Source organism: Dipodomys ordii, unplaced genomic scaffold, assembly GCF_000151885.1.
Source record: "Dipodomys ordii isolate 6190 unplaced genomic scaffold, Dord_2.0 Scaffold190, whole genome shotgun sequence".
NCBI classification, from domain to species: domain Eukaryota; kingdom Metazoa; phylum Chordata; class Mammalia; order Rodentia; family Heteromyidae; genus Dipodomys; species Dipodomys ordii.
The window spans coordinates 1,018,047-1,032,358 of NW_012267406.1; the positions used below are offsets into that span (position 1 = coordinate 1,018,047).

Consider the following 14,312-nt stretch of genomic DNA (forward strand, 5'->3'; position numbering starts at 1 on the left):
TCCGGCGAGGCCCCGCTCCGGCGAGGCCCCGCTCCGGCGAGGCCCTCGGAGCTGCAGGGGCTCACACCAGCTGTGCCTGTTCCCCTCCCCTGGCTTCTTTTGGTGCCCATCCTGGGGCTTGAACTCAGGGCCTGGCCCCTGTCCCTGAGCTTTTGTACTCAAGGCTAGTTAGTGCTCGATCACTGTAACCACAGTTTCTGGCTTTCTTGGGGCTAATTGGAGATGAAAGGCTCATAGGCTTTTCTGGCCAGGCTGACTTCGAACTGTGAGGCTCAGCTCTCAGCCTCCTGAGTATCTAGGATTACAGGTGTGAGCTTCCTTGTACATATACACATACTCTCATTTATACATATATGTATATATACATGCATGCATATACATACATGCAGGTATACGTATAAGTGTGTGCATATGTACATATCTGTGTGTATACATGCATGTATATTATACATGTATATGCTCATATAAGTACCATACATGTATATACCATATATTAGGGATCCCATGACCATGTAGGCAAGCACTGTATCACTATTCTCCATCCCCAGTCCTTCCCTTTTGGGTTAGGATCTCCCACTGGGTAGCTCAGGCTGGCCTGGAACTTGCATGTAGAGTAGCTCAGGCTAGGTTCTAACTGGTGATCTTTGTGCCTCAGCTTCAGAGTGCTGGGATTACCTGATGCATGGCACTAACCTACGCTCCCAAACATTTGGACTCTCTCTCTTCCCCATATTGTATAGACTGGTCACTAAGACTGGTTAAAATTCTAGAATTCATCTTTTCTGTTCTGATGCACTAGACTGGTCCATCCATATCTTAGGGATATTGCAATAGCTAACAGAACTGATAATCAACTTTCATTGTTTCAAGCCATTTTTTCACACCAACAATAGGAAGGAGTTGATATTCAAAATAAAAATCTGACCCTCAGCCTGGCACCTGACATCTGTAAATCTTTTTTTTTTATTATTGTGAAAATACTGTACAGAGGAGTTACAATTACATGGGTCATCTGTAAATTTTATCTACTCAAAACCAGGGCAGGAAAGTCTATGAGATTCTTACCTCCAGTTAACCATTTAAAAAGCCAAAGTAGAGCTGTGCTTCAAGTGGTAGAGCACTAGCCTTGAGCAAAAAGCTTAGAGACAGCACCCAGGTTCATAGTTCAAGGCTTAGGAATAGCACCAAAAAAAGGGGGCAAAATATGACCCTACAGAAAATTCTGTGATTTATAAAACGTTGTAGTAGTTACTGGTGGTGTAGCTTAAGTAAAGCACCAACCATGAGCTGGAAAGCCAAGCAAGAGCACAATACTTTCTAGTCTTCTCTTTATATAATCATGATGGACTTCAAAACCTTGAACAATGAAGCAGGAAAGCGATGTCCTGGACATTCAATCACCTAATGTATCTTCATTCATTCTCTACAAATAAAGATTCTGGACCTACAAAGAGAACAGTATCATCCAATATTATTTCAGCGAGCAATTTCTTTTAGTACCTAGCCTATGAAGACATATGAGGATCCAATTCTTTTGATCTTGTAGAGGATCTCATAACTGATTACAGTGTTATTTAAGAGTTGGATAAGCTGGACACTGGTGGCTCACACCTGTAATCCTAGTTACTTAGGAGGCTGAGATCTGAGGATCATGGTTCAAAGTGAGCTTGGGGAGGCAAGTTCATGAGACTCATCTCCAATAAACCACTAGAGAACCAGAAGTGGCACTGTGGCTCAAGTGGTACAGTGCTCGCCTTGAGCTGAAGAATACAGGGACAGTGCCCAAGACCAGAGTTCAAGCCCCACGACTGGCAAAAAAAAAAAAAAAGTTGGATAAGTAGCTCATACTTAGCATATGTGTGATAGAGTTCAAAACCAAGTTCTTTCTGTAGGTATTTTGAGAATTAGAAAGTTGCCTGGCTTTATTTTGTTCTCAGTTTGAGTTTGTAGTTTTATTAGAGTTCTCCAAAATAAAATGTATTTCTATTTCACTTCTAGATTTCCTCATCCTGCAAGTTCACCACTTCTAATCTTTACCAGCATCTGTGGGTTAATCCAGTTGTAATAGAAAAGAATTATAACTAGGAGAAAAATGTCGAATCTAAAAATGAAAGAAGCAGCCCTTATCTATCTTGACAGAAGTGGAGGCCTCCAAAAGTTTATAGACGACTGCAAGTACTACAATGGTATGTTCGGCAAATGTGACTTTGTTAAAAAGCTGGGACTGAAGCCTCGTGGCAGAGTGCTTGCCCAGCATGCATGAAGCCCTGCGATCAATTCCTCAGTACCACATACACAGAAAAAGCTGGAAATGGTGCTGTGGCTCAAGGGTAGAGTGCTAGTCTTGAGCAAAAGAAACTCAGGGACACCGAGCAAGCCCTAAATTCAAGCCCCAAGATTGGCAACAAAACAAAACAAACAGAAACAAAAAAAAACACTTTCAAATATTTGTCTACATATAACTAAAGTGAATTTTACATTTGTGTGTTTTTATAGATTCAAAACAAAGTTATGCTGTCTATCGATTCAATATTTTGATAAATCCCTCTGATGTTGTTGAATTGGATGCTGAACTTGGAAATCACATTTTACACCATCCTTTAAAAGCTGCACAAGTTTTTCAATCAGTAAGTTAAAGAAAGAAATAATTTTATTCCATGTGGAATTTTTGGTAACTTGTTTATTTGAAATCACAGGTCTGTTTTATTGCTATTAAGACTCTCTCATTAATTGGACAATTGCAGACTGAAACTCAAGTAAGTTTTAATTCACTATTTTTTGTTGTTGCTTTGTTTTTGTGTTTTTGTGCTGGTCCTGGGGCTTGGACTCAGGGGCCTGGCCCCTGAGCTTTTTTGCTCAAGGCTGGTGCACTACACTTCCTGTTTTTTGCTGGTTAATTAGAGATAGAGTCTCATGGATTTTACTGCCCAGACTGGCTTCCCACTATGATCCTCAGATGTCAGCCTCCTGAGTAGCTAGGATTTCAGATGTGGGCCACTGGCATCTGACAGTTTTAACTAACTTTACTAAAGAAAATGTAGCTGAAAACTTTCATAATTACTTGTAAATTAATATTTTCTATTCATAGTTTTATTTGCTAAAAAGACACTACATTTTCCCAAGTTCTAGAGAATGTTTTGTGTTAGATTTTTGTTACAAAACTGTGACAAAATGTCTGATATAAATAACTTAAAGGGAGGAATTATTTGATGTGGGTTCATAGATTCCAATCCATCCTGGTAGGGAGAGTTTGGCAGTGCAGCGCCCGTAACATGATGATAGTTAGGATGGAGAGCGGGTAGGGAGATAGAAAAGAAGAGAATACTTCACTGCTGTAATCTCTGTTTCTCCCCATTAGTCTATCTGGGCCCTCAGCTTATAGGATGAAACTAGTCACATTTAGGGCAGGTCTTCCCTAATAGTTAATCTTCTCTTCAAATACACTCACATATACATCCAGAGTTGAGTGTTACTAATCTCCTAGATAGTCTCATTCCACTCAAGTAGACAATAAAGATTAGCTGTCACAAGTACTTTACATGTGTATCTTTATTTCCCATGTTTTCACTTGACGATTAGACATTTTTATAGTAAAATTCTTCAAACATACCCAAAAATAAAGTTATAAGTATGGTGCACCTCAGTATACTTGCTACTCAAACTCAATGTAGCATATGTGCATCATCTATTTTTATTTTAAATATTTTGAAGCCAATCTTATTCTATTACTTTAGTGTTACTTTAGTATAATCTTCTAAAATTGTAGATTTTATTATATAACTACAGTGCCCCTTTACAAAAGTAACAATAATTCCTTGGTTTCATCTAATATTGTCCACATTTACATTTGCCCAATTTGTTTCAAAAATACTTTTCAAGGCCTATATGGCAGTTCATGCCTGCAATCTCAGATTTGAGGGAGGCATAAATTTGGAAAATTGAGTTGAGGTCAGTCCAGGCAAAAAGTTAGCAACACCTCTCTCAGCAAATCTGCTGGGCTGGGCATATTGGTGAATATCTGTACCCCCAGCTATGGGATTCTTTACCTACTGGAAGTATAAGCAGGTGGATCATTATCCAAGACTGGCCTCCAAGCAGAAAGTGCAAGGCTATCTGAAAAATAACTACAGTGTATGGCCCAAATGGTAGAGCACTTTCCCAGCAAGGGGGAGGCCCTCATCTTAAACTCCAATATCACTATTATCAAACAAAACAAAATAAAACAAAACTGTCTCTCAGTTAGTTTGTTCAATTCAGTATAAAAATAAGAGCCACACCTTATAACTAGTCCTCATATCTCCTTATGTTTCTTTCAATATAGAGCCATTCACTTTCCCTCTTAATACCATTGACTTGTTGATGAGACTAGTTCATTATCCTATAAATGTTTACATAATCTAGATTTTTCTGATTGCATCTTTATGATACTACTTAAATTATTCCTCTTTATTCCATAGATCTAAAATAAGGGTAGGTTCTAGAAACTTAAATTCCAATTCAACTCATCTTAACAAGAATACATCAGAACTAGTGACATTTACCCCATATTGCTTTCTGTCAGGAGGATAATCATGTTATCTTAATTAGTCATGTTACAATTAAGTAGTGGGTTCAGGTGATACTGTTCTGACCCCTCTATTGTACAATTGTCTCTCAGCTTTCATCTAACTTTCCCCAGAACCTGTTAATTCATTAGGAGTTGGAAAATTATGATTTTCCTAATTTTACCATCTGTTGTGAATTTATTAGCCAGAATTTCTCTGTAAATTTTCTGGGTTGGGCATATAGCTCAGCAGTAGAGGTCTTCTGAGCATGTACAAAGACTTGGATTCAAAATTAAGAAAATTAAAATCTTAAATTCTTACATTTTAATTGAAAATATATTAAACTCATTGTTTTTCCTTAAAATGCACAAAAATTAAATATGTTTTCTCTCATCAACTATTTTGTTACTCTGAAATATAGTTTTCCAGGAAATTGTAAAGGATACCAGATAAATGTTTTATTCTCTTTTTTTGGTCAGTCTTGGGGCTTGAACTCTGGGCCTAGCTGCTGTCCCTCAGCTCTTCAGCTCAAGGAGAGCACTCTACCACTTGAGCCACAGTGCCACTTCCAGTTTTCTGGTGGTTAATTGGAGATAAGAGTTTCATGGACTTTTCTGCCGGGGCTGGCTTTGAACCACGATCCTCAGATCTTAGCCTCCTGAGTAGCTAGGATTACAGGCGTGGCACCCAGAGTAAAGTTTTGTAAAGTTTTCATTGATAGCTTGCAATGACTATTTTTTTAAATATGAGGAACTCATCAACTTTTTAGTATGTCTGATTTTTTTCTTCATTTTTGACTTTCTGAGGGGAAAAAAAAAATCTCACTATGTAGCCCAGGTTGGCCCAAGGTACTTCGAAAGCCTCCTGCCTCAACTTCCCCCAAGTGTTGGGCTTACACGTGTGAGCTTCCATTGTTTTGTTTCTGAGACATTTTAATGAAACTCTCTCATTCATTTTGATGCATATATTATCAGACTGTTGATCTTTGAAGAGAGCATATCCCTTCAAGTTTGCTTTTATGTCCTTTTGATACATACCATTCATTTTTTATAGTTATCTTAGTTTCTGCCATAAGAAAATGCCCCAAGTCCATCTGGAATATTTTTCATCCAAGAGTTATACCAGTCATTTCTTATTGGGAGCCCAAGTGAGAAATGACATTTAGAGGTAAAAATTTGGGCACTATTCACTATTGTTATTGTTTAGTGAATGTGGCCAAGCTATGTGTATTTTATATATTAGCTCATTGTGATGCTTTCAGTTAAAATGTTAGCTTGTAAGATCTTTACTTGTTTAATTTTGAGTCTTTTTTCTTTGGCTGGGGGTATGGGTCAGTGGTAAAGGGCAAATGTGAGGTCCTGGGTTCAAATCCTAGTATTGCTAACAATGACTTCTAATCATTACTTGATTTACTCTACAGTGAACTTCTGTATCATAATGAAAGTCAAATTGTATTTGCAATTTTTATTAATACTATTTTATGTTCTTACCAGATTAATATAGTGCTGAAATTAACACATTTACCTCCTCTGCCAAGTTATGGTCTTGATCTTTGTGAGTTTCCACTTGATTATACATCTCAGAGATTTTATATGATGCAAGGAATTGTGATTGCAATGACAACTGTAACCAAGTATTCACAAGGTGCAAGATTTCTTTGTTCGGATGAAGCATGTCCTCTTTCAAAGGGTAAATATTAAAATGTAAAATCAAAACATCTGGTAATATGTTGTTTAATTTAAAATCATGCTTACAGTTATTAATTACTTCAAATTGTAATGAATGGAAATTTGATTGTCTTCTAAAGTTTATAACTTGCATGATTTTGAAATGCATTTTTCCCTCCACCCCGCAGTTTAACAAGTACTCTTATCTTGTTAAAATATGGCTCTTTTCATACATTGTTTCATGTTGTCCTTGTCTACTTAAGGTACTGTATTAATTCTTTGCCTTAAGCAGCTCAATCCTTTTGGGGGGGAAGGGGAGTTGAGGGAGAAGGGAAGTCCCTGGGGCACTGACCCTGAACTTTTGTGCTTAAGGCTAGGGCTCTACTAGTTGATCCACAGTTCCACTTTTGGTTCTTTGGGTATTTAATTGGAGGTAACAGTCTCACAGATTTCCCTGCCCAGGCTGGTTTGAAACTGAGATTCATTCTCATATCTCAGCCTCCTGAGTAGCTAGGATTATACATGTCAGCCACCAGTGCCTGGTGTCAGTCTACTTTTTAAGACATCATTTTAATTTATTGACCCACCTCAATGACTTGAATGTCATACTTCTCTTCTGTCTGTATACTCTCCAAATAATGCTACATATTGCAATCATCTGTTTCTCATTGCTACATATAAAAATTGTGTGTTAAAATAACCATATTACCAATGCTTTATTATGTACCTAGAAGAACCACCCATATTCCCAGCACTTGAGAGGGCAAGGTAGGAGAGTTTGAGGTCAGGCTGGGCTGCATAGAGAGATCCTATCTCAAACAAATAAATAAATAAAGCCATATAGTAAACATTAGTTGATTTTCTCTGAACCTAAGTGCAAAATTGAATTAAGCATGCTTTGAATTAGTACTAAATTACTGAAAATAGCCAAATTTGAAAGCATTTTTTTCTTTCAGGATTTCAGTATATAAGAGTACACATGCCTGGTGCTACAGAATCATCAACAGTAAGAAATGACTTTTTGTGTAATCTTTGTTCATCTTCACTTCAAGAAGACAGAAAATTTAGAGTACTTGGTGGTAAAAATGCATTTACATTTTGGAATTACAATTTTCAAAATAGTGTTTTATATTTTAATGTGAAAAGCAAAATTGTATATATGTTCTAATAATTAATTTTTCTTTCTTGTCTGAAGATAAACAGATAGTTGAAATAATTACCACTAAAGTTCTTCATGCTTTTCAAGGATATATTAAAAACCAGCCATTTAGGTTTCAATCTCTTACAATTTTTCTGAGAGGTATGTAGAATTGAAGCAAATTGCTATAAAATATGGAATTGACTTATTCATGCTTTTAAACTATAAATATTACAAGTTGTCATATTCTTAGGTTGCTATATCCTAGAGTCATAGTCATTTTATGGCTATATCCTATATGCATGTATCTTATGTTAATATTGGAGGGTTTTTAAAAAAAAAGTCTTTGTTATTTTCTTTGATGGCACTAGAGTTTGAACTCAGAGCCTCACACTAGCTTTGGTTATTTATCAATAGGGTCTCACTTTTTCTAAGGGCCAGTCTCAGACCTTGATCTTCCTACTTAAGTTTCTTGCATAGCTGGGTTTATAGGAGTGACAACCACACCTAGCTTGTTTGTTAAGATATAGAGTCTTAGATTAGCTAATTATTAGCTAATTCGATAGCTAATTTGCCTAGAGTTGTCTTGAATCAGAATCCTCTGTCTCTGCTTCATGAATACTGAGATTACAGATATACACCACCATGCCTAGCTAATATCAAGATTATAGTTTTGCAATAAAAGCATGGTGAGAGTAAAGATTGGCTTTTGGGCGGGGGGGGGGGGGGGGGGGGGAGGAGTCCAGGCATGGGCTTGAACTCTGGGCCTGGGCGCTGTCCTTCAGCTCAAGGCTAGAGCTCTACCACTTGAGCCACAATGCCACTTCCAGCTTTTTTTTTCTGCTTATGTGGTGCTGAGGAATCGAACCCACGGCCTTATGCATGCAAGGCAAGCGCTCTACCACTGAGCCACCCTTCCCAGCCCCTAAGACTGGCTTTTTTGCTGCACATAGTAAAACCTCAGTATTTTTAAAAATAATTGAATTAACATTCATATATGATTAACTATGGAGAATTGCATGGATAAGTACTCATGAAGCAAAAGTGGAGCTGTAGTTCAAGAGATAGAATCCAGCCATGTGTGCAAAAGCTGAGTAAGAGCTCAAGGCCCTGAGCTCAAGCACACACACACACACACACACATACACACACACACACCATAAATAGTCTACCATGTAGGAAGAAATAACTCAGAGTAACAATCACTCAGGGAACAAATGAATCTTTATCAAGAAGCCAGTGCTGTGAAAACAGGGGCTCTTTTCCTCTGGAGCAAAATTAAAGAAACTTAGAAAGAAAGATACTGGATGTAAATCATGGTTAGGAAATACAAGAGTTAGGAAAGTTAGGACAGGATGAATCAGGCATTTACACTTAGAAATAGTAACTAAGCCAGGTACTGGTGGCTCATGCCTGTAATCCTAGCTGCTCAGGAGGCTAAGATCTGAGGATCATGGTTCAAAGCCAATCTGGGCAGGAAAGTCTGTGAGACTCTTATCTCCAATTAACCACCAGAAAACCCAAAATGGCGCTGTGGCTTAAGTGATAGAGCGTTCTCCTCGAGCTGAGGGACAGCACCGAGGCCCAGAGTTCAAGTTCCATGATTGACAAGAAAGAAAGATCGAAAAGAGAAAAAGGAAAAGGAAATAGTAACTAATTTGTATATAGCAATGTCTATGTACCAGGCATTCTTGCATATTATTTAGTCACAGCAACCCTAACATAGGTTCTATTAACACATTCTTAAAATGTATCTCTCACTTTACAATGTAGAAACTGAGGCACACAGTGGTTAAATACCTTGTCCAAGGTCACATATAACTGGAAGTTGGCTCAAGTGGTAGAGAGCAAAGTCACACAGCTAGTAAGCTGTACAGACAAGACTCAGGCAATCAGCCTCAAAGTCTGTGTTTTCAATTTATATCTATATCACACTCAATATCAAAATATAAGTTGCTGCTGGATGCCAGTGGCTCACACCTCTAATCCTAGCTACTCAGGAGGCGGAGATCTGAGGATCACAGTTCAAAGCCAGACCAGTCAGGAAAAGTCCATGAATCTCTCTTTTTTTTTTTTTGGTCTGGTTGTGAGGCCTGAACTCTGGACATGGGAGCTATCCCTCAGCTCTTCAGCTCAAGGCTAGCGCTCTACCACTTGAGCCACAGCACCACTTTCGGCTTTTTTCTTATATGGTGCTGAGGATGGAACCCAGGGCCTCAGGCATGCAAGGCAAGCTCTCTACCACTGAGCCACCTTCCCAGCCCCCCATGAGTCTCTTATCTCCAATAAACCACCAGAAAACTGGAAGTGGTGCTATGGCTCAAGTGGTAGAGTGCTTGCCTTGAGCTGAAGCGCTGAGGGACAGCGCCCAGGCCTAGAGTTCAAGCCCCCATAACTGACAAAAAACAAGAACAAAAACAGCATATATATATGTGGCTATCCAGCTTGCGTTTTGGTTTTGATTTTGTTCAGGTCCTGGGGCTTGTTATAACTCAGGGCCTGGGTTCTGTCCCTGAGCTTTTCTGCTCAAGATTAGTACTCTACCACTTGAGACACAACTCCACTTCTGGATTTTGGGGAGAGTAGTTAAGTAGATGGAGTCTTGCAAACTTGTCTGCTGGGGCTGGCCTCAAATCTACAATCCTTGGATCTCAACCTCCTGAGTAGCTAGGGTTACAGGCGTGAACCGCCAGTGCCCTGTTCCAGCTTCCATTTTAGTACAAAACTTTTCTCCAAATAAACTCTTCTGAAGAACTCAAATGTTTATAATCCCAAAGGTAGGATGATTGCCAGTTTAAGGGCATCCTGAATTACAGAGCAAGACCTTATCAGAAAGAAATTATTTAAATTTAAATTATTTAAAATTAAATGACTAGATGCAGAGCTTTTGGATTGATAGTAAAAGAGTTACCTAGTCTTCCCAGTATCCTTATTTTCCTCTTGATTAAGGACTAGGAACTATGAACTTATTTTCCTATGAACTAAGGACACATCAACCAAGGTCTAAGATTACAGGAAACAGTTGAAAAACTATTCATGATAGTCTCTTTTAATTTTCTTCCTGTAATTAATTTTCCATCCTTTATTTAATTTATTTTTATTTAATTTTATTTTTGTTAGTGTTTCTGTTTGTTTCTATACTTTATCAATTGTGGAGCATAGTTCTCTACTTTCATGTCTACAGGATACACCAGAATACTTTTTATAGTTGAAGTATGAGGGAGGGAAAGAGAGAGAGGATTATCTATCTATCTATCTATCTATCTATCCAGAGAGAGGGAAGGAGTCATTGATCTACATGTAGAGAAGTTAATCTTTGCTTCTCCTTATAAAACTTTTTTTTCTGTTAAGACTAACCAACATAGCCCAGTGTCGGTGGCTCATGCCTGTAATCCTAGCTACTCAGGAGACTGAGATCTGAGGATTGCGGTTCAAAGCCAGCCAAGGCAGGAAAGTCTGTGAGATACTTATCTCCAGTAAACAACCAGAAAACCAGAAGTGGCTCTTTGGCTCAAGTGATAGAGTGCTAGCCTTCATCCGAAGTGCTGAGTGACAGTGCCTAGGCCCGGAGTTCAAGCCCCATGACTAAAAAAAAAAAAGACCAACCAACTTTTGATTTTGGAATGGAGACTCATATTTTTTATTGTGTTTTTTAAAAATCAACTTTGAACTCATCCAAAATTTTGCCCACGCTGGAGGTGTGAGAGAAGAATCTAGACTCTTGTAAAAGGGTAGACCTTGGAGGCAAGTGGAACTACATATAGATATCACTTCTCCACTTACTAGTTATTTAGTTCTTAGTCACTTTCCTTCAAAGTTTTTCATGTATAGCGATTAAAAAAACTGTTTACAGTTTTTAACTAATAAGTAACTATAAGTAGCTTAAATATATTATAGTGAGTGACACCTTTCAACATTACTTTGTTTCTGAATAATACTGTTACTTATGAGATCATTTTTATAAACATTTAATGCACATATATTACATAGATGATCTGTTTTCTCTTGATAACATTTTAAGAAAGTAGTTGGTATATCTATCATATGTTATCGAAGGTAATTCCTATTGTATACATGTATCAGTATTTATCAGCAGTAGAATTGCCCCTGTTTGCATTATGGGTGCCATTGTACATTGAAATATACTAAACAAATATATCTGAATATATCATTCAACTACTGAATTGTTACTGGTTCTGGACCTTTGAATCCTATGACCACGTGAAAGTTTAATTTAGTGAATATTGTTTTCTTTTGTGTTTAATTTTAGATGAATTAGTAAACAAGATGAAAATGGGAAATGAATATAAAATTGTTGGAATTCCAGTCTGTGTTAAAACCTCACAAACTTCTGTTTGTATAGAAGCAAATAGCATCACTCTTTGTAATCCAAAAGGTAAAGAAAATCATGTCTTAACAAATTTTTACATTTAATTCCATTTGTTCAATAAATAGTTATTATTTACTTTGTGATGGGCATTTTCCTTAGCAGTAAGAACAGGGTCATAAATAAGACAGTCAAGGTTCCTACTCTTAAATCATATAGTAGATGGTCAGTAAAAACAAATTAATCAATAAAATAGTTTATGATATTAAATGCTATGGAGGAAGAGACAAAGAAAAAGAAGGAAGGGAGAGAAGAAAAAGGGAGGGACACAGGGAGGGAAGAAGGGAAAGGCAAAAATATTTTAGGATACCAAGAATTAGAGATCAGCAGAGAGCCTTTAAACATTAGTTTTTCTTTTGTAGCTGAGACAATTTGAAGTAACATGTGGTCTAAAGAGCTAAATAAATGCTCTTTCATTTTTAATTGTTTTATTTATTATTTTGTGTGTGTTAGTTTGGGGGCTTTAATACAAGGCCTGGACACTACCCCTGAGCTTTTTTGCTCAAGGCTAGCACTTTACCACTTGGAGACACAGTTCTCCTTTCAGTTTTTGGGTAGTTAATTGGAGATCAGAGTCTCATGAGCCCAGCATTAATGGCTCATGCCTATAATCCTAGACTTTCCTGCCCAGGCTGGCTTTGAACTGTGATCCTCAGATCTCAGTCTCCTGAGCTATTGGTGCCTGCCAGTACCTCCTTCTTTATGTAAATTCTGAAGTAATACAGTAAAATAATGGCAGCTTTATGTAAATTCTGAAATAGGACAGTAAGGTAGTGGCAGCTTAGAGGCTAGAATATCACCTTTATTACTAATAATTCCTTTAAAAACTCCAACATAATCTAGCATTAGATAAACAAAAATGAGAGAAGATTTACTTTTTTCACTTGGTTTACAAATATCTAAAGATAGAAAAACTTGGTTAAGTCTTGAACAGAGCAGGATTTTTAGAATCTATATAACCATCTACAGTAATAAAAGCCCACATTGAATTTAAACGCAAGTGGATTTTGCATACCTTGACTCATCTTGAAGAGAAACAGTAAAAGATCAAAAATGTTGACGAAGGGGTTGAGAATGTGGCTTAGTGGTAGAGTACTTGCCTAGCATGCATGAAGCCCTGGGTGTGATTCCTCAGTACCACAAAAACAGAAAAAGCCAGAAGTGGCACTGGCTCAAGTGGTAGAGTGCTAGCCTTGAGCAAAAAATGAAGCTCAGGGACAGTGCCCAGGCCTGAGTTCAATTGCCAGGACTAGCAAAAAAAAAAAAAATGACAATAAAGCAAGCATTGATAGACCATAGTTTAGTAATCATTTACATGGATATTTGTGTAAGCAGGTACTGGCATTGATCTCAGGGCCTTGATCTCTTTTTTAGCTTTCTTGTTCAAGGCTGGTACTCTACCACTTGAACTTTATCTCCAGTCTAGCTTTTTGCTGGTTAGTTGGAGATTGAGTCTGGTAGACTTTCTCCCAGACTGGCTTTAACCTTTGATTCTCAGGTCTCGGTCTCCTTAAGATTACAAATGTGAGCCACTGGCACCTGACTGATCATTTATTTATTTACTTATTTGTTGGTCACGGGGCTTGAACTCTGGGCCTGTGCACTGTCCTTCAGCTCTTCAGCTCAAAGCGAGCACTCTACCACTTGAGCTACAGCACCACTTCTGGTTTTCTGGTGGTTAATTGAAGATAGGAGTCTCACGGTCTTTCCTGCCTGGGCTGGCTTTGAACTGTGATCCTCAGATCTCAGCCTCCTGAGTAGCTAGGATTACAGGTGTGAGCCACTGGCCCCCAGCTTCATTTATTTTTTAACTGTGAGTTGTTTTAAGATTTTTAAGATTTGTTTGCAGAATACAACTTATATGTAGGCTGGAAAGTGAGCTTTCTTATGATGAAGTCTAGAATTTGGCAGATTTAAGCAAACAAAGGTGGAAAGAACTAGACAGAAGTAGACATCCTAGTTCCTGGACATGGATGAATACAGTAAATGTTTGCTCTGTCTGTGATGGCTGCCCAAAAGGAGAGAGTCTAGATTATTCATGCATACTTGTTCTTCCCAAACTGACAAACTGAATAAATCATTTCCTTTTTAGTTGAAAAATATGAGAAGATCTGGAATGTTATAGTACAATATATGTGCTTTCAACATAGTAGACTATACATTTTTTTAAATGAAGCATTCTAGTATTTCTCATTCTTCTCATTAGTCTTCACTGAAGATTTTAATATTTCAAACATGAAGAATATAGGAGCAGAAATACAGGAGCCCCATGATCTGCTTGTTTACAAGGTTTTAAAAGAAGAGTGAGATAGATGCTTTCAACTTACACCTAATCTATGTGGGCACCTGTGGCGACTGATTTATCTCATTCCCTGGGATAGAATAGAAAAGAATGACCACCAATCATAATTTCATGTCATTATAAAAAATGCAGTTGGGCACCAGTGATTTATGCCTATAATCCCAGCTACTTGGGAGGCTGAGATCTGAGGATTGCTTGAAGACAGTTGGGTCACAAAAGACTGTGACTCTTTATCTACAATAACCACCAAAAAGCCAGAAGTAGGTCTGTGGTT

The 14,312-nt window shown here is 37.8% G+C and overlaps 1 protein-coding gene across 1 annotated transcript in view; it reads left to right on the plus strand.

Moving 5' to 3' along the window:
- The first annotated feature begins 2,092 nt into the window (after nt 1-2,092).
- The window catches only part of Mcmdc2 (minichromosome maintenance domain containing 2), a 46,177-nt gene continuing 33,957 nt past the window's right edge, over nt 2,093-14,312 (plus strand). Inside the window, 8 exon segments of the mRNA XM_013034473.1 lie at nt 2,093-2,186; nt 2,497-2,627; nt 2,697-2,756; nt 6,038-6,233; nt 7,168-7,290; nt 7,407-7,511; nt 11,620-11,745; nt 13,943-14,039. Of these exon segments, the coding sequence (XP_012889927.1) occupies nt 2,093-2,186; nt 2,497-2,627; nt 2,697-2,756; nt 6,038-6,233; nt 7,168-7,290; nt 7,407-7,511; nt 11,620-11,745; nt 13,943-14,039 (932 nt within the window).